The sequence below is a fragment of the Ruditapes philippinarum genome, unplaced genomic scaffold (genome assembly GCF_026571515.1).
Source record: "Ruditapes philippinarum isolate M1 unplaced genomic scaffold, ASM2657151v2 ctg11013_1_1_1_1, whole genome shotgun sequence".
NCBI lineage: Eukaryota > Metazoa > Mollusca > Bivalvia > Venerida > Veneridae > Ruditapes > Ruditapes philippinarum.
In genome coordinates this window covers 34897-56917 of record NW_026862604.1, presented here as the reverse complement: position 1 = coordinate 56917, position 22021 = coordinate 34897, and the positions used below count along the sequence as shown (strand labels likewise).

The window sequence follows — 22021 nt, the reverse complement described above, 5'->3', positions numbered from 1 at the left end:
TGGTTTGGAAATTTGCCTTTGTTCTTACTAAACCATTATACTCGGTACACTTCAATGAGCATTTGAAAACTGTATTGATATATAGCAGTACAGGTTTTTTATTGATTCACATAGGAAAAAAAACGACTGCTAAATAGCACCTTGTATATCAATGTTTTTTTTCATAGAGGCTCCAATGGGGCAGTGGTAACGAAAATTTCTAGAAGCAAATAAAAAGGAATTAATAAAATAAAATAAATAAATAAATAAATACAATGAAAAATATAAACAAAGATAATTTATGAAATGAAATTTACTCTCATTTAATCAAAAGGTACATCTGCTGAATGAATTATTTCCACTGAAAAAAAAGCCATTTAATCTTGAATCAGCATCATGAATTCGTAAAGAAGCATGTGACGCGGTTAGGAAAATGTAATTAGATATGCAAAGTTTGGAAAAAAGGTACGATCGGATAATAACATGCATTTATTTATTAAAAGAATATTTATATCGACTGCTTTACACCAGAAATAAATGGCATGCGATAACATAAATACTTGAAATATATATGTAGGTCAGTTGTGTTTACATTTCGAAGCTTGGTATCTTCAGGAAATTGAAGCGTTGGTAAAAATTGACTTTTTTAAAACGTTATGAAATTCTATTCAAAGTTGTTCAATTTTTAGACACTTAACCGTCTCATACTAATATAAGCAAAAATTTAAAACTAATTCTTGTAATAAACAATCCTTTTAGTTTTTATTATTCAGGGGCAGTGAAGGGCGGGGTCCATACTCCAAGTGTCTGTGGCCCCAGCTAGTGTTATATCCTCGTAACTGTCTCGTTTCATGTACTATAACTATTACATATTGATTTACAGAAAACGTGAAAGACTAGTGATATATGAATTCATTTCAGTATAAAATCTTACCTGCAGTTTTATTGCCTATAAAATCAAGGCAAATGAAATATTATGTACAAGCGACAGATATATTGACCTCTCTTTTATCAAACACTTCCTGGTTCACTGGGAGTAGGTTTAATATAATTTTGACTCGTTAAAATCAAGTCGCTGTCATCTATGGGGTAAAGGTTTATAATAATATACTAGATTTTAAAAGAATTGCAAGATTTGTAACCAAAACATTTGTGAAACAGAGTACCATTTTCATTCTGGTTTCCAAAATATAAATCATGCATGACATGAAATACGATAATTACACTTTTAAATAGGTGTCAAAATTTGTGTAAGATTGCTTTAAATGACGACATTAAAATACCTCTTTTAGCTGCTTAAAAGCAAACTTGGTATTTTATTTAGAAGATCACTTTGAAATTATTTTAAATTTCAATAACAGAATGAGAATATAGATATATTCATTTTACATATTTACAATATTATCTACATATAAGGCGACTTTCCAAAACTAGCAGAGGAAGACCTTAGGTGCCCCTCCTGCATCAATTCATGCACGAACGGGATCCTAAGCAGAACAATATTCAGATTTTTTTTTTTTAATTCGAATAACCTGACGAGATTCGAAACCACAGAGGTGAGGGTCAAGAGGTTCAGAAGTCAGCGACCATGTGTTATTATAAAAAAAACGTTTACCTTAATTGATTTCATTGCTACCTAAATGATAGGTCTTACTTTTATGCCTCATAGGATTTATTTACAATATAGCAATGTTTGAGATCACGACCTTGAACATTTATTTGTATAAGCTTGTGTCACGAAGGTGAAGTTCGCCCATACAACGCTCCATCAGACGCTGAAACGTTGCAGGGGCATTGGTAAGACCAAAAGCCATTCTGTTGCACTCATAGAATCCGAGAGGCCCAACATTAAAGGCAGTCTTTTGCTCATCAGATTCTTTGACTGGGACCTGCCAGTAACCTGAGCGTAGGTCGAGTTTAGAGAAAATAGTGGAACCTATGAGAGAATCTATAGTTTCGTCGATGCGAGGAAGGGCATAAGCATCCTTGATTGTACGGTTGTTCAGTTTCCGGTAATCGATACAAAAACGCAAAGACCCGTCCTTCTTTCTTACTAGCACAACATTAGAAGAAAAAGGACTCTTGGACTCACGGATCGCTCCTGCCGAAATCATGTCTCGTAAATGCTCACGTACCTCCTCAAACATCCCTGGTGGTATTCGGCGATAAGGGTCTTTAAAAGGTGGTGTGGGATCAGACAGATTGATTTCATGTTCGACCAAGTCAGTAGAACCAAGATCAGTAGGCCCAGAGGAGAAAATATGTTTCCACTGATTGAAGAAGGAAGTTGCCTTAACCTGCTGTATAATAAAATAAATGTCATATCCACTGATGATAATAGGATGAAATGTTCTCCTCGGTAAACATCGCTTGTCTCAGGTTATATCACCATGCAGCAATGAGATGTGTCTAACTTATATCTTAAATTTCGCGCCAATTATTACAATTTCAGGTAAACATTTAATTACTGACTTACACAAGTTTTATTTTTTATTTTCTATGATTTTTCAAACACAAAAAATTGCACACAGAAAGTCGTATGTGATTTCTATTGCATATGTCAACAACTAAATTGAATACTTTAACATCCGGTGTGTGACGTCACAGTTGATGCATGTCCGGAAACAAAACGATGCTCGTGAGCACAGAATGTTGTTCTGAAAAGGAAATGTGTCTTTTTACTTTTAACGAAGCATTTTACTTTAATATGTAGAGTCAAAAGATGATAAAATAAATGGTAATCAGAAATTGTTTTATTCGATATTGGACATGGTGCACTATCACAAAATATTTAATATTTTTATAAATAACATAATGACATATTATTTTTAAACACTATACACATTTATTATCACTAGGAATATAAAAAAATGTAACTTTTACATTTAGTTGTCATTGCATAGAAATACAATATATGTATTGCCATTCTAGAAATCATATACCGGTATATGAATATGTGTATTGTCAATATACAAACACCATACTGGTATATGTTTCGTCATTGTTGAAATATTGTACCGTTATATATGTATATGTGTATTGTCATTGTATAAATACCGTAATGGTATATATATTGTCATTTTACAAACACCATACTGTTTTATATATTGTCATTGTAAAAATGCCCTTCCGATAAATGTATCGTCAATTGTATAAATATCGTAATGGTACATGTATGGTCATTTTACAAACACCATTCTGTTTTATATAATGTCGTTGTAAAAATGCCCTTTGGATAAATGTATCGTCAATTGTATAAATATCGTAATGGTACATGTATTGCCATTTTACAAACACCATACTGTTTTATATATTGTCATTGTATAAGTACCCTTCTGATAAATGTATCGTCAGTTGTTTAAATATCGTAATGGTATATATATTGTCATTGTTGAAATACTGTACCGGTGTATGTATATATGTTATTGTAGAATAACGCACTGGTATATGTCAATATAGAAATACTGTACTGGTATATGTATTGTCATCGTAGAAATACCGTTATCAGAATATGTATTGCCATGGTAGAAATACCGTACCGGTATATGTATTGTCATTGTAGAAATACCGTACCGGTATATGTATTGTCATTGTAGAAATACCCGTTATCAGAATATGTATTGGTAATATCATACCGGTGTTTGTATCATTATTGTCGAAATACCATACATGTTATGTCATTGTAAAAATACCGTACCGGTTTATGTTTTGTCATTGTAGAAATACTCTACTGGTAAAAAAGTAATGAAATTATCATTACTCACTTCTGAGCAGTTTCAGCAGGTTCTACTATTATACTATGTACTCTGACAGATGGTACCGCAAGCAGGCCATGAAGATCACGTGATTTGACAAATTGAAGTTGTACTGACGTCACAGTCCCAATATCAGTATGGGTAGATATGACGTGTTTCTCTTCTCTCCCGTGGTCAAAAGTGTGCATTAAGCTGAAATTAACCACTTTATTGTTCCTTTTAAAGTGTTATATTTGCCAGAATCATATTTATGTCAAAGTAAAATTAAACCACTCTTTAATGGAGCAAAATAACCAATACCAACAACTCTTTTTATGATCATCTATATCTTTTAATTTAGACAACTATATTTTTAAATAAACACATTTATTTAACATAGAATAATGTAAGTTTGTCATGTCATGCAAGCTCTTCCCAGCCAACATTCTATATCGGCCCGACATCAAACCGACATGGTTTTCTATGACGGCCCGATGTCGGCTTTAACCTCGGCTGCAAATAGGAATGATGTTGGCCCGACATCGGCAGAACAATATCGGGCCGACATCTTAACGATATAGGCCCGATATTTCTTGCCGACATCGGGCCTACATCAAAACAATGGCGGTGCGATGTCAGCCAACAGTAGAAAGATATCGGTCCTATATCGACCAGGTATCATCCTTATGCTAGCATGTCGATGACATCTAGCAGCAAGCATTTGGCACAACCTGCAAAAACACAAAATAAAAGATAATTATTCTACAAAATTAGACAATAAAGACACATATTTTAACTTAAATGTGCAAATGACAATCACTACCATGATAATGCATGCAGCGAAATTATGTGACAAATATTTTCAAACATAATTTTACATCTAAAAAAGAGGCAAACAGATAAATTGTGTTTTTCCAATAGTTTTAAGTGTAAAAATCAAATTATTAACAGCGTTTACAGATTTGTTGAATCATCATTACATTAATAAAAAAACATGCTTTTCATCACCTTCCTTTGTTAGCTTTTCTTTTTGGCGCTTAATCTGTTAATTGTAGGACTGCAGTGAATATTTTCAAGCTTTTCATTTAAGATATAATAAAAGAGTGATTTTATGTAGTCAAAACGTAAATATTGAATTTAATAACAAACCACATATCATTTCCAAACTCAACTATGATTATTTTAGAAATTCATATCAAAATTTACAATTATTTGCTGCATGATTTTCAATTCAACAGAAAACGCAATATCGTACCGATGTCAATCCGATATACAAAATACTTGCATTGATAGGTCATGTAGGCCCGACGCAGACCCGATGTATCTTTTTTGATCTTACACGAAATGTGGTTAATATTGTTCTAGTAATTGAAATCATACAAAGGACAATTTATTCACATTATTAAGTAAACAATGGCATTGCAATTAGAATTTTTCAAAATACTCAATATGTCGGCACTGCAGCGGCCCGACGTCGGCCAATAGTCGGCATATTTTGCCGACATGCCGACATTAATCCTATATCGGCCCGATATAGTGATGCTGGCTGGGTTAATACAGATCTATTAAAAAACGTTTTAGAAGGTTTGACTTACCTTTCAAACTTTAGTGGCTCAGACTTTCCGTTAGTTCCTATCAGAGTTATAATAAACTCTCCATACGTGTGAAACATCCTGTCCGCCATCTTGATATCAATAAAATACTCATGACCTATAGTCATTCAAAACATTCATGATCAAAATAATCTACCAATTATTTCTCCTATTAATTTTCTTCTAGATAAAAATTACATGTAGACTTTTAGAATAATCATAATGCATACGCTTGTTTGAAATAAAACAAAAATCAAAGAGTTTTTTAAGTTTTCAAGTAATCTAAATTGCAGAAGTTTGACCAAAGACAGTCGGTATACGCTTGAAGATAGAAAGTATGTGGATTTTTGCCGGAATTAATATGTGAGCAACTTATTTAATGTTATATCATAGATATTTGACTATAATACAGAAATAAACCTTTAACAATTGTACTAGGTTTTTGTTATTTTGTTTTTAGTTTCATTTGACTTACCACAATACGGTGCTTGACCTGAAGTGCTGAGATAGAAAGACCCCCTTAGACTACTCTGTTGGTCGGCATCGTATCCCATGACAGGACAGCCGCCGGCCAATCCCCTGCTTCAAACGAGTCGCCGCTGGGGCAAGTATGAGCGTAAAATTTACATTTGGAATTTATAGATTCTATAAATAACTCTCTGGATCTAGAATGGCTACATGTTATCGAGCTGGCAGCGCCTGTAATTGAAAACAAAAGAGTTGTAGAAGTAGTATGCTAGTTCCTTATGAAGACAATTGTTAATATCAAATCGCTATATACAACATTTGACGTTTCTAGATTTGTGAAGTTAGATTTTAGTTAATCATACCTGGCGGGTATGTGCATATGTAGTAGTAGCAGTTTTACAAAAGACATCAGTGTTGGTCTTATCTTGCCAAGAAATAGAAAGTTGATTTTGTTTAATATAATGTGATAACCAGTTGATTTAAAGTAATGTCTGAACATTGTTTTGACCTAGACGGTTCAGTTCCAAATATATTTACAGCTTATTTATATCATCAAAAATTTAGTGCATGAGAAAAACTATTTGATTGATTAACTGTATAGAGGTAAAATTTATAACTACTGTATACAGACAAACCGGTGTAAATGACCACCTCCAAATAAAGATCACGCAGTGAATAATGACAAATCTGCGACAAACCGTCATTGCATAAATTGAACAGAGTTTCGTCCAAATAAAAAAATCACTTGTCTATTTAGGCCATTTCAGTCTCTCTGCTGGATGGTCTTGTTCAAAGATTTGTTATGTTCATATGTTATGTTATCGATTAACCAAAAAATGATTTTTTTTTAATAAATAACTACTGTATATACCAATCCTTATACACATAAAAGTGTTAAAAGACAAACACATGAACTACATCTCAATAAATAAAGTTTCTCTGATCTTTTCTTTGTTTCTGTCTTGTAACAAAAAGAATTCTGAGAAAACGACATCCCTCGGAAGATGGTGACAAAAAAATGGACATTTGTTTCGATCTTTTTGCTACATGTAAAATGCATTTGTAAAATTCCTCGAATATTGAATATGTAATTATTAAAGCTACTGCTATAAAAGAGAAAATGAACTAGAAATATAATTTTTAGCATCCTGCCCATTTAACTGTTTATGTTTACTATTCTTGTAGTTGAAAACAAAAATGAAAGTGCAAACTTCGGACGAAACGGCAAAATTACAAATGAACAATTTATTGCGGCGCATAAATCCTAATCCGTACTGGCTTTACATATTGTCTGTTCTACCTTTGAATATCTTTTCATATTATCAGAGTGAGTAGTCTTTAATAATATAGTCTCAATGTAATAAAATCTGCTAGTTTAAAAATCAGTCATGTTGGGGAGTTTTTTGTAAGTTTATCTGAAGAGAGTTTAACGTAAGTTTATCTTAGGAAAGTTAGTGTAAGTTTATCTGAGAATAGTGTAATGTAAGTTTATCTGAGGAAAGTGTAGAGTAAACTTATCTGAGGATAGTAGTGTAAGTTTATCTGAGGAAAGTTTAGAGAAAGTTTATCTGAGGATAGTAGTGTCAGTTTATCTGAGGAAAGTTTAGAGAAAGTTTATCTGAGAAGAGTTAAGTGTTAGTTTCTATGAGGGGAGTTAAGTGTAACTTTATCTGAGAATAGTTTAGTGTCAGTTTATTTGAGGAGACATTAGAGTAAGTTTAGCTGAGGAGTGTTTAATTTAAGTTTATCTGAAGAAAGGTTTGTGTAAGTTTATCTTAGTGTTTTAAGTTTTCTGAGGAAAGATTAGCTTATCTCAGCAGAGTTAAATGTTCGTTTGTCTGAGAAGAGTAAAATGTATGTTTATCTGAAGAAGAGTTTAGTGTAAGTTTATCTTAGGGAAATTTTAATGTAAGTTTATCTAAGGAGAGGCGTTTAAGTTTATTGAGGAAAGCTTAGTGTAAGTTTTTCTTAGGAGAGCAGTTTAAGTTAATTTGAGGAGAGTTTTGTGTAAGCTTATCTGAGGAAAGTTAAGAGAAAGTTTATTTGAGAAGAGTTTAGTGTAGGTTTATATGAGTACAGTTTAGTCTAAGTTTATCTGAGAATAGTTTAGTGTCAATTTATCTGAGGTGAGAAAAATGTAAGTTCATCTGAGGAAAGTTTTTGTGTAAGTTTATCTTAGGAGAGTGGTGTAAGTTTTTTCTGAGGAAAATTTAGTGTAAATTTATTTAAGGAGGGTTTAATGTATGTTATCTGAGGAAGAATTTAGTATAAGTTTTTCTGTGGGCAGTTTTATATAAGTTTATCTGAGGAAAATTTAGTGTAAGCATTTAGTGTCAGTATATCTGAAGAGAGTTCAGTGTATGTTTATCTGAGAAAAGTCTTATATAAGTCTACTTGAGGATAGTTTAGTTAAAGTTTATCTGAGTATATATTTCCTCTGTTAAAATGAATAGTAAAAAAGTAACTGAATAATTGAATAAAGAAATTAAGTATTATATAGTTTATGTATTTTCTGATCGCAGATCAGGAAATTCAATGCTGACATTCAATCTCTGACACAGAGAAACCTAACAACAAGTAGTTCTCAAAACAGCTTAAAACTAGCGATGTAAAAGAAAGAAATATTTTTATTTTGTTACAAGTATCAAACAAATTACAACGCATTCAAAGTTTAAAAGTAGCGTTGGCTTATAGAATTGTCGATGAATATGATTTTGATCAATGAAATTGCTATTTTTAGCGATGTCGATTACCGAATACATCAGAGCGTATTACACAAATAAATCTGACTGTCGAGTAGTGGAATATATACATGTCGGACTGTTTTTGTGAGAAAATTTTCGCTAAATTATTTACATCAATGTTAAACAACAGGTATATCGTGAACAAAATACCTCGAAATTAATAAGCATGGATATTCTAAAATTAGAATTATTTGATTTTATTCAGTTTGTTGTCGTTAAACTTCTTCGTGGTGCAGGGGTAACGCGCTCGTGTAGGGTGTGAGAGGTCTGGGGTTCAATTAAGTGTCTTATTTAAGGAAGTAGCCACGTAATGCAAGGATAAAAGGATAAAGTGTGGCTGTCATAAAAAAATGAACATAAATTATTTTTGATGCAACTCTATAGTCATGCAAAATTCCGTATGTATCAAACTCAAACTGTTAAAGTAAAACATCCAAACGTAGTCGCTGCATCTCGGTGCCCTACAAGGTGAATTATAGTATATAAAAATAAACTTTTACAGGAAAAAACATACAGATATACAGTACGAGATCAGACAATACCACAGAGCTTGCAACCCTTTGATTTTCTTTTATTTCAGTTTAACAGTTTGAAATTGCCATACTCATTCTTCATATGGTTAGGCTATTAACAAGTTGTGAGTACATGTCTAAAAAGTTGCATTTAAGACAACCTTTGGATATTGATTATCGTTGGCCTATGAAAGTGTATTGTTGTATCTTATTCATTTCTGAATATATTTTTGAAGCGCACACTTTGTCTTCTTAATCAAATAAAAGCATATGATGACTTACCGGTAAGTATGTATGATATGATATTGTTTGTATGATAAAAATCTAACATAATATACAGCTATACAATATTTATTTATCAATTTTCATAATGTATCTAACAATAATAAATTCTTGAATGTACGTTTTTCCCCTGTTCAGACGATACGATTTTATTAGCGTGTCTTGTTATTCATAAACATTTTGAATATGTAAAACATGATATTTGGAATATAGTCATTTCAGTTTTGCTATATCAGTTTTAAACCAGACAATTAATATCATTGTGTTATTAAAATCTACCATAATTGAAATACTTTCAGGGTGTTCTTGAACTTTTTGTCAATATTTGAAGCAAAGTTACCAACAAAAAGTTGAATTGTTTCATTACAGAAAGTAACACAATATGGAGAATATACGTGTTGATTTTCTTTCAAGAGTTCTTTGATCTTTTTACAGTCTGGAGTAATCATATGGATACTACCATCGCCAGCCCAGTTACACACTAGCACTGTACCGTCTCGTGTTACTTCTACTCCTCTCGGATATACCAGATCCTTGTCCTGGTATGTTGCTATCAGATTGCCATCAAAATCGAATTTGAAAACACCACGATACCCAGATGAAACATTACTGACATAAAACATCTGTGAATTTGGTACGACAGCTATATCCATTAACCGATCCTTTTTTGTGTGAGATAAAGATTTTATCAGTTGTCCGCTAATGCTCATAATCTCAACACTCGTATTGGTTATACCAATAATCTTATCTTCATGAATTACAATTTTCTTACAACCTGTATGGACACTGAGCATGTCGCTTTCAATGATTTTATTACCTGTTGTTATTGTAAACAATTGTATCTTCCTATCATCAGGAAATGTCACAGCAACCAGATTGGGATTTACTACTGCTACACCAGTGGGACAATACTTAAGAGTGTGCTTTGAAACGTCTTTGTTACTGACATCAACTAATTTTAAACATTTATTTTTCTCATCAATGATTATAATCTGACTTGGGCAAATTAATGCACAATTTTGAACAAAGCAGTCGTAAAAATCATCTTGTGTTTTAATATTAATATCGCAATCAAAATAAGCATCCATTTCAAAAATTCTTTTCCTGTCTAAACCAGTGTTATCTGTTACTTCTTTACTAGAAATTTGACAATCATGTTTGGATACCCCCTGTTCGACCTTTTGTTCTGTTTGATCAACTATGTCACCGAGCGGTACACAGGACTTGACCATTTGCTCCATGTGGGAAGAACGTTGAAACTCAAATACATCAATGCTAATGTCTTTATTTAATTTATTTAGATTTTCATCAATAGCGTTCAGTTGTGCTTTTACTTGTTTTGCCTCAACAAACAAGTCATTCGCTTGGTTTACCTGAAGATGTAATTTCGTCTGCATTTCTCTAATTTTTCTACCAGTATGACTTTCTGCTTGCTGTAGTTCCTGTATCAGAACTTCATTCTTCTTTTTTCTTTCGTTTATCAATTCAAGCATTTCACTTTCTGTCTTGTTAAGATAATCAATGATTTCTTTCTTGAATGCTTTGACATCTTTAATTGCTTGTGAATGGGCTTTTCTCATGTTTCCTTCGCTGGCTTGTAGCTCGCTTTTTATTTCATCCATATCTTTAACATACTGCACTACCTTCCTTAGGATATCAATGTAATGACAAGATAAAGTGTTATATACGTTTCTGTCGAGCCTGCTTGCGGTGTGCTCGACTAAGTCGTCAATTTTGACGTACATGTCGGTGTAGGTACCTCCGTGCGACAGTTCGGGCACAAACATCCAATGGTCTATAAGCTGCATTCCGTCCATAATCTTAATTAAGAAAGAAGGAAATCTCATAAACCGACTGCTTAATGTTGTAATTTTACTAGTTTCTGGGAAAAATGCCACATAAAGACCAAAGAAAAAGCACATGAACCCCAAACGCTGACACTTCCGTCTGTGCGTCTGTGCGATTGTATAGATTTGTTCGGTCTATATCATACAAAATAATTTGGTACATATGTTTATCATGATGGGGTGATGTGTTACACACAAAACACAGGGCAGCCGCTCAGATTTCAAGGTCACACTTGGGGGTCAGCGCAAAACCATTTAAATATAACTTATCACAAATGATCTACTTATTGATTTGAGTCTTGCGCAAAATTAAGGCCATTGTCACAAGAGGTCAAAGGTCAAATCAAAATATTAAAATTTGTTTGATGAACTGTATGTTGCTTATGTTTGCCCGCTTGTACTGAGCTCGACATGGTTGTCAAAATGGAGATTTAAGTAATAAAAGGGCGGGGGCGCGGAGCGAAAACACGCACATTAGGGGAGGCGTGGGGCGAAGTTTAACAAATAGAATTTCTCCCCGCGCCCCCGCTAATAAGCGTGTTTTCGCCCCGCGATCCCGCCAAGCAAAAAAAAAGTCGAGAATTAACAAGTTAAAATGGCGGAGGTGCAGAGCGAAAACATGCTAATTAGCGAGGGCGCTAATAAGCGTGTTTTCGCTTCGTGCCCCGCCGTTTTATTTCTTAAATCTCGCTCAGCGCCCCTGTGGGGCGCAGTTTTATTTATTAAACATCGCCCAGCGCCCCCGTTATTAGCAAATTTTCGCTCCGCACCCCGCCATTTTAACTTGACAATTCGCGACTTTTCGCTTGGCGGGGTTTTGGGGCGAAAACACGAATGGCACAAAACAGCCACCATACTTTTAAGAAGGATTAATACTGACCATCGATTAGTGTTAAAATGATATATTTATTTATTTTACTTCAACTATCACGGCTTTAAAATGTTATGTGAAAATGGCCATTAGTGTGAATTTTACGCAACAAAATGATATTTTCTTTCAGTTGATATTTGTCATACCACAGGAGTCTGGAATCGTTGCTATATAAAAGTCAACCAAATATGTAAAAAATATTAACCGTTTTTGTTTTGAATAGATGAACTTATTTTCTCTATTACATTCATTTGAAAAACAAACTAAATTAACTGAAACATTACGTACATACAATGATGCAAATCAGGTATGATTGTCAAGAAATTAAACAATCCCATTAAAATCACTTCTTAACTGATACTCCGCTACCTTTCACTAGAGAAGCGTAAACAGTGGTATGATTTTAAGAGCTTGGAAATCAAAAACCAGTAGACATGAAAATAGAATTCGTGAAATAAGCAAAGAAATCATTGCAAGATAACGAATGTCACGACTAACCGAAATACCGAAACACTACCGAAATACCAGAATACCCCCAGAATACCCGATAAAGATATAAGAAAGCCGAAATACCTGGTAGTAATGAGGTGTAATAAATCAATAATTACTCAATTAAATACTTCGTGTCATAATTATCGTATGTGCTTTACAGAACGAATAATTTGCCGTTGTTGTTGTTGTTTTTAGTAATTAACCATAGGCACTAAGTTTCGGGATAAAAACCCGTCTGAGAGGTGTGTAGAAATCAAATTTGATTGCATATAAAGATTTTTAAACGTAGATGTCTCGATTCTAAAAATGTCACTTTACCGATGTAGTTACATTCAATTAAATTTGTCAAAACGGTTTTTTATCCCAAAACCAAGTGTCTATGCTATTAACAAAGATAAATAACTTGCAGATTGTCGTCTGTATCAGCAATTTCAAATTGCAAATTATAAAAAATTGCTTTCGATTTCAAAGCAGTAATTAGATGATATTTTGGTGAAAAACTGCCATATTCAGGCCCGAATGAAGTATCGGGAGTATTTCGACTCCTTTAATATATCATTAATGGGTATTTCGGCTTTCTTATATCTATTATCGTGTATTCCAGGGCTATTACGGTATTTCGGTAGTGTTTCGGTATTTCGGTAAGTCGTGATACCGCAAGATAACAATTATTGCTTTTTGTTGTTGTTGTTGTTTTCGTAAAATTCTGTTAAATGCGTAATTAGCGAAGGGAAGAGGTTGCATTCCTCGTTTTTACTTATAAAAAGTAACATTTTATTTATTATTTATTTATTTATTTTTTGATAATTTTCTAAAAAGTTCTGTGGTCATACAAGCTTCTTTTACTACATGGCACGCTCTCTCATATTAATGTGTTACACGATTAATATTGGACTTACACCTACCTATACTGTATTAAAAATACAAAATACAGTTAGATCAGAACAAAGGAATGACGTCACAATAGTATTTTATAATGAAGACTGATAGGCCTTAGTAATTGATTATTATAAGCATTTGAACGAAAAACTGTGCATTATTATATTATGATGCACGAAGAATTAATATATATATATATATATATATCAATTTTAACATGTTGATATTAAAAGGAATTGATAGAATGATATTGAACCGCATTGAGCATAGAAGTTCATTTTTTTCTGACGTCATTTGGTCTATTGACGTAGAGGTTCGCGAGACTCGCATGATATTATTTTATTTGACTGTAAAAACGATTCAGTATTGAATCTACACTCATTCAATATCCTCTATTGATTGATTTTGGATAATTGTGAAGCGCGTTAAAATTTATGGCAATCACAATGCAATGATCTCCTCTTCATTTTTGACATACATATATACTGCACAGATTTAGGGAAGTAACCGCTGGGAGGAGTTCGATTTTATGGTGATATAAGAACCCAAATCAGGTAATAGTCAGCTGTCAATTTGGAAAATTCTATATCTTACAAAAATAATTTACCTAAATGGTATACTACAACTGTTACTAATATTGTCTTCTCGCTCATATTAAAGCTTGCGATTTAGTTCTTACCGGTAAAATATGCATTGTATCAAAATGTCCAATATTCTATACAGATAGTCAATATTTATTTAACAATGTTTATACATGTATGTAACAATTATCTTGCCTTTTTTATAAAATATTTGTATCAATTATTTAATGTATTAACTTTAAAATGATATACTGAACATAGATGATCTAGCAATTACTTAATTTCCCATTTCTATTTTGCATCAGACATTTGATTTCATATGAATTTAAAATCTACCTTAATTGAAATACTTTCAAAGCGTTTTTAAACTTTTTATCAATATTTGACGCAAAGTTTCCAACAAATAGTTTATTTGTGTCATTACAGAACGTAACACACCAGGGACTTCTAACATGTCCATCATCTTTCAAGAGTTCTTTTATCTTTTTACAGTCAGGTGTTATCATATGTATACTGCCATCTCTAGCCCAATTACACACAAGCACTGTACCGTCTCTTGTTATTTCTAATCCTCTCACATCTACCAGATCATTGTCCTCGTATGTTGCTATCAGATTGCCATTAAAATCATATTTTAAAACACCCTTATACCCGAATGAATTATTACTGACATAAAACATCTGTGAACTTGGTACGACAGCAATATCCATTAACCATGTCATATTTGGATGAGATAAAGATTTTATCAGTTGTCCGCTCATACTCATAATCTCAACACTCGGCGTGCTGGTTATGCCAATAATCTTATCTTCATGGATTGCAATTTTATTACAATCTGTATGAACGTTAATTATGTGACTTTCATTGATCTTATTACCTGCTGTTATTGTGAAAAATTGTATCTTCTTATTATCAGGAAACGTCACAGCAACCATATTGGGATTTACTACTGCTACAACAGAGGGAATATACTGAAGATTGTACTTCGAAACTTCTTTGTTATTGACATCAACTAATTTCACACATCTATTTTTCCCATCAGCGACTATGATCTGACTTGGGCAAATCAGTGCACATTTTCTAATCGAGCAATATGAAGAATCATCTTGTGTTTTAATGTTAATCTCACAATCAAAATAAGCATCCATTTCAGAAATACTCTTCCTGTCTAAACCAGTTTGATCTGTTATGTCTTTGCTACAAACAAGATAATCGTGTTTTGATGCCCTGTTTTCGATCTTTTGCTTTGATCCATCAACTATGTCACCGAGCGGTTCACAAGACTTGACCATTTGTTCCATGTGGGAAGAATGTTGAAACTCAAATACATCAATGCTGATGTCTTTATTCAACCTATTCAGGTTTTCATCAATAGCGTTAAGTTTTGTTTTTACTTGTTTTGCCTCAACAAACAACTCATTCGCTTGGTTTACCTGTAGCTGTAATTTCGTCTGTATTTCTTTAATATTTTTACCAATTCGACTTTGTGCTTGCTGAAGTTCCAGTATCAGCGTCTCATTCTTCTTTTTCCTTTTGTTTATCATTTCAAGCATTTCTCTTTCTGCCTTGTTAAGATAATCGATGATTTTTCTTGAATGCTTTGACATCTTTAATTGCTTGTGTATAGGCTTGTCTCATGTTTTCTTCACTGGCTTGTAGCTTCCTTTTTATTTCATCGGTATCTTTTACCAACTGCTTTACCTTCTTTAGGATATTTTGGTGTTCAGTGCCATTTAAATATTCTGTAGATATATCTTGTATACGATCAACTTTACAGGACTTGTGGTCAATGATCATACAATCTCCACAACCCACCGCATCATGTGAGATGCAGAAATATTTAACTATTTCATTTTCATGTTTGGTACATATTTCAGAGCAAGCGTTTGGGGTTACAACCGGAAGTGTTACTCTAGGCATAGTGTCACCATCCAGAATAATATGATTTCTTGACACGGCTTGCTTGCGGTGGACTTTTAGACAAACTGCACATAAACACTCGTTACAATTTTGACAGTATCCAATGGCAATCATCGTATCGCCGTCACCACTACATGGTTGACAAAATACCGCTTCGTCTCCACTAAAAGACATTCCTATCCTATCATCAGGTGAGGTGTCTTGTGTTCGACCAGGGACCTCCATGTCAATATGTTTTTTTCAAAGATAACTGTTCAAACTACTGTACATTATTTGTTGATACACGTGTTTGTTTGCTGTAAACAAGAATGAAAAAAATATTAAAATACACGGTTTAATTTGTGCATGGTATGGTTGACTGAGAAAAGAAGTTTTAATATATAAATGCTTTAATCATTATGAAAAGTTGTAGTCTTCAATATAATTATCAATACAGGTCTTCATTAATGCATGTTACCTTTAAGCATTTTGGATCTACGCTTTTGTAAGGAATTAAGCCATTATGGTCTTTGTTATTGGAATAAAAATTTCGCACTTTTGTTTAAATATTTTATGTCCAAGATATTACTTATAAAATAGTGAAACTCAACTTTTTAAAACCAGTGTATAATATGAACATTCAGAATGTAATTATACATGTATGTAACAACTGATACGAAGATAATGATATCAAAGTTATATACGATTATCACTAAACGATAGGATGTGATTTTTTCTGATATTTCAATGAGTTTAGGGGCTGCTTAACGGGGTCAATATATATTGTCTGAATAAAGTTATAAAAATCAGAAAAGCCCAAATCTGTCCGTTTCACAACCACAATACATTTTTTATACCTTACATTCAGATATACAAATGAAATTTCTACTTCAAGACTTATGGCCTTTTCTTAAAAATAACAAACACTACGGACTTCGCACAAGAAACATGTAGCCCATTGGTATATATATGCAATGAAGTTAATAACCATCAAAAAGTTGTTGTTGAAACTCACTTCATTGTTCCTTGTCTATGGGAAACGATTAAGGTGACTGGTCAAGTAATCATTAAATACTTGTGTAAGAAATAAAGTCTTACTTTCTTCAAAGCGAATGGTTGTTAAAGAATAATTTTAAATAATTAACAAGAAGAGGAACATATTAGTATAATAGTAACATAATAATAGGCAAAAAAATCTTACCTGCAGATTCATGTGCCTATTTGCTGTGTCATATGACCAAATTCTTCAAATACAATTATATATTGTATGTAAAAACGACAGAGATAACTCATTTTTATCTATTTAATCAGAACTGACGTTATTTACATTCCCTGGTCACGGGTTTTAACTCTTATATAATAATGACGGATTAATAGTAGTATAAAGGGTGGTAAATTTTCAAACGGTTTAGCTGTGAATTATTAACTGTTATTGCACAATATGTTTGTGTAAAAGCCTAATATTTAAAATTGGATATTTCTTCAAAACTTTATTTGTATATACATGTTCATGTCTATTTAGTAACTTATTGAATGTTTCAGTGAATATCTAACTATACCCAACACAATGTGAATATTCGTTTAACAAAATACTTCCTCTTTGAAATGAAAAGTACCATGACATTTCAATTACTCGAAATAATTCGGGAATGGGGTTTTCGCGAAATAAAGATAACACGAACATAAAGTGATTTACAGTAGACCTAATTATGCTACATTTTTAAACGGATCATCAAATTTCACGTTCAGTTGAGCTGGGTGTTGTTATTGTAATTGCGTCATTTCGGTTGTGTAAATTTGTTTATTTTCATTGACATAGAAACTTACCTATCCCTAATATCTTACAAAATATATGCTGAATGACACATGCCACCTGGGAAATGAAATAGTGATACGAGTATACTTTAAGCCCATCTCACACAGGACACACGGCTTACACGGTTGGCCACCCGTGTAAACCGTACATACAACCGAACTAACCGTAGCGTTATCCGAGTTACACTCGGGCCATTCGAGTGTATCCGTGTAAGCCGTGTATGATTTTTAAAACTTTTAAAAAACTGGTACGGATGCCATGTCCGTGTATGACCGTATAAGCGACCGTACAAGACCGTAAGAGACCGTGTGAGACCGTATGAGACCGTATATACAGCCGTATGTGAACTTCACTCCACGAGTGAGCCCAACCGTATCAAGGTCGTATATAAATCGTATGGAATCGTTCGAGACCGTCCCCAAGTCCTACATGCAACACCCGATTAACACCCGAATGTCACAAGATCACGGTACGATTCAAACGAGTGCACACACGGTTTCATACGATCGCCATACGACCAATACGGTTCATATACGAAACATACATGGCCGACACGGTAAAATACGGGTATACAGGGTCTCACACGGCCTCGTACGGTCTAACAAGGCCTCTACGTCAGCAAGAACTGTACAAAAAACACAACTAGCTGCTGCCACCCTACCAAGAGTTCTTGCTGCATCACACTAGAATGTATCCAAAGAAGAAGTTTTGGACGCATAGAAGGAATACAAGAAGAGCCATCCAGGCCCACCGACCACTCCAACTTATTGACCCTGATAAGCTAGAGGACCAACCGGCAATAACCGTGTCTCCTAGGGATTCAGACTCCAATGCCAGCTCGGTGGACCCTCCAGCAACCGCTACACAACAGACAAAAAGACACATTCATTTTACATTGCTTCACTTTTTATTCATGTATTGATGTTAATATTAGTTATTAAGATTGTTGACAGGTTATATGGCCTTATATAAACGGCTGTTTGTAAATATTACCCGAGCCGCTAGGCGAGGGTTATATTGCAAACAGCCGTTTATATAAGGCCATATAACCTGTCAACAATCTTTATAACGAATTTATAATACAGGAAGCATCATTTTTAGAGGAATAAAGCGAGATTTGTTTATAAATCGACAACAGCCGTGTTTATAAAAATATATAAACGTCACGATTATCCAATGAAAAGCGACGTTACAAACGTGCAGCATTATAATGATCTATATATAAGTGTTCTTCGTTGAAATTTCGAAAATTAATGAAGCCAAGTCATCAAAATGGGTTAATTTATATCAAAACATACACAAATGTGTGATATTTCGAGCCTAACTCGATCATAAGTCGGCGGGACCCTATGTAAACCCGGCCTGTAAATCGAGTAAAAGTCGTGTTTAATCGTACCAGACCGTACAAGACCGTACTTGGAACCGTACAACAGTCGTATGTATTCGTATGCAAATCGTGTTCTAACCTTGCTTGACCGAGTATATCCGTGCTCAATTCGTACATACTTGTGCTTTATTCGAGTCTAATTCGTGCCAACTAAACCACAAGCACGGTTGGAGCTCAAAACTCGTACCAGTCAACCCGTGTATAACCGAGTATACCGTATGGGAATCGTGTGTCCAACCGTGTTTTGTGTGAGACGGGCTTAGTCTAATCCTCACAATTACACATTGGTGTAGACTTGTTACAGGTTATAAAATTAAAGGCTGCTGATGTTACGTTTTCTGTTGTTTTGTTTTGTATTTTAACATTTGAAGTTATCAAGACAACATAAGAATTTTTATGATTTAGACTGAATTTCTCTTTCACCAAATTCAGGTAACCACCTTAATTACAAGAAGATATCATGCTGAACTGATGCTTATTCTGTTCATCTTGTTTATGTTTTACATATGAATTACATCAGACTGAAACCTTCCAAGTCATCTTTCCGTTGAGTTTATATCGGCAACTAAAATAAAGCGTATAGTCACCCGTCCTCTATTTTGATATTAATTGTGAATTGATATTTTTCTACTAAAATGTTACATTCATTCACCATGATTAGTTGGTTTTCACAAAATGTATAGGCACAATTCAAAGGAATACAACTTCATATTTTCAAACGAAATTTTGCATCGGTTAAAAATATATGATGGTTTCTGTTACAACATATATTCGATTCAAAGATTCTCTGTTTAACACTTTCAAACTAGTAAGAGGTAAAATATTCCATCCTATTAATTTCATTTCAATATGTAAGGATGAGGTATCTCATTAAGCTGAGGGTAAATATGAAGCTACATTGATCAGGCCTGCACTTAATAAACATAAATCAATGTAATGACAAGATAAAATGTAACATCGTTTTTGTCGAGCCCGTTTGCAGTGAGCTCGACTTAGTCATCACATTTGACGTATAATTCGGCGTATGTGCGTCAGTGCGTCAGTCCGGGCTCAATGAGCTTCATTCCGTCAATATTAGTTGCTCAAGAAGAAAATCCTATAAACCGACAGGTTTATGTGGTAGTTTAACTGGTTTAAACATGCCACAGAAAGATAAAAAAACACATACATACATACCGAATGTTTACACTCCTTATGTCCGAGAGTTCGTATAGATTTGTCCGATCTATGTCTTGCTCATTCTTTAAAGGGTTACAAAATAATTTGCAACATATGTTTACCATGATAGGATGATGTATCACACACAAAATCCAGGTCCTCTGCGCTAAGGTCAATTTCACACTTGGGATTCAGTGCAAAAGAAGCGCCCGGAGCGTAACTTCTACATGCGTGGCTGGATTTTAATATAACTTGGTACAAATGTTCTCCAAATATTGTTGTGCCTGTGTCAAAGTTCCAGGTCAAACGTTCTCCATGTTGAGTTGAGTTTTTGTTTTCCGCAAAATGTAGGTCAAGGTCACAAGAGGTCAAAAGTCAAATAAAAATATCAAAATTTGTTCGTTGGCATTGTATCTTGCTTATGATTTTAAGTATTATGCTTAGTGGTCAGAGGATTTTTAAATTGTTGAGCCCGCTTGTGGTCAGGTCGACTAAGCTGCCACATTTACTTTTGATGTATATGCGCCCGTCAGTCTGTCCTGCCATATATTTTATTTGTCCGGTCTATATCTTGCTCATTCTTTAAAGGATTACAAAAGAGTTTGATATAATGTTCAACATAATAGGGTGGTGAGCCAAACGCAACACACGTGTCCGCCGCTTAAAGGTCAAGGTCACACATGGGTCGTTGGTGCAAAACCCTTGTCCGGAGTATAACGTCTACATGCGTGGCGGGATTTTCATATAACTTGGGACATATGTTTTTCATAGTGTGGTGTAGTGTCGCACGAAAAATTTAGGTGTCTGTGGCAATGGTCGAAGTCTTACTTCAGGGTCAAATGTCAAATAGCAAATGAAAACATTCATTCGTGAGTATTATTTCTATATACATAGATATATTTTAATATAACTTAGAAGAAACGTTTTCAATTGTAAGATGAGTTTGTCTTGCAAAATGAAGGTCAAGATCGCAAGAGGCCAAAGGTAAAAAAAATATCAAAATTTGTCTTCACTGTATCTTGCTTATGCTTTGAATTATAATACTTAGTGGTCAGAGGATTTTTGTCAAAATGGCTGTAAAATGTTTGTCTGTGTGTGCGTACGTCCAAACTTGTGCATGTCAGAACTTCTTCGTGCATTTTCAAATAACATAAATTTAGTTTTTAGGCACAAATGTTCATCATCAGACTTTGTGTCAATCTCACAGGGTCAAAGGTCAAGGTCACCTTGGATGTTGCAATGTCAATATTTTGCCTTGGGTATCAAAACGATGTTTTGCGCACATCTCACCTATGTATACACACTTCTCCTTGATCTGAAGCCCATGAGATCAGGTTTGAATTAACACGAGTTGGATCGATATTCAGCCCATGGGCATGTCTTGTTATAAGATTTTATTACATTCCTGCGTGATAAATGTATTTTGTTATTCATATCTAGACGATTATGTTTAAAAATACCAAACTCTACTGTAAATAATTATTTTTGGCTGTTATGCACAGAACTTATCTGTTTGGTATTTATGTCCATATAATACCAAGGTATGTGCTATTTACGCAATTGATATCAATTACTGAGTTCATTGTTGTACAATAATGTACGATTCGAGTTTAAAGGTTTAGGAATTTGATAATGAAGATTGATAGGCCTGACTGATTAATTATAAAGCATTTAAACGAAACGCCGTGCATTATTATATTATGATGTATGACATGTATGAAGAATTAATATATATTTCAATTCTAACATGCCAATAACAAAAGGAATTGATAAAATTATA

The 22021-nt window shown here is 33.7% G+C and overlaps 4 protein-coding genes across 5 annotated transcripts in view; all 4 read right to left on the bottom strand.

Annotated features, from left to right (window-relative positions):
* Positions 1–22021, bottom strand: part of LOC132719547 (uncharacterized) — a 64688-nt gene that overhangs the window by 24332 nt on the left and 18335 nt on the right. The gene's annotated exons all lie outside the window — the stretch shown is intronic.
* LOC132719548 (uncharacterized) lies at positions 2457–6007 on the bottom strand. The gene is made up of 4 exons (XM_060703327.1): positions 5781–6007; positions 5309–5423; positions 3744–3926; positions 2457–2636 (listed from the first exon to the last, which is right to left on the bottom strand). Exons 1-4 carry the CDS (start codon positions 5857–5859, stop codon positions 2561–2563), a joined length of 453 nt encoding a protein of 150 aa, XP_060559310.1. The 5' UTR covers positions 5860–6007; the 3' UTR covers positions 2457–2560.
* Positions 14314–15534, bottom strand: LOC132719541 (uncharacterized). Its single transcript, XM_060703316.1, has one exon. The coding sequence runs from the start codon at positions 15532–15534 to the stop codon at positions 14314–14316; it is 1221 nt and encodes a 406-aa protein (XP_060559299.1).
* LOC132719540 (E3 ubiquitin-protein ligase TRIM33-like) lies at positions 15551–16126 on the bottom strand. Its single transcript, XM_060703315.1, has one exon. It carries the CDS (start codon positions 16124–16126, stop codon positions 15551–15553), a length of 576 nt encoding a protein of 191 aa, XP_060559298.1.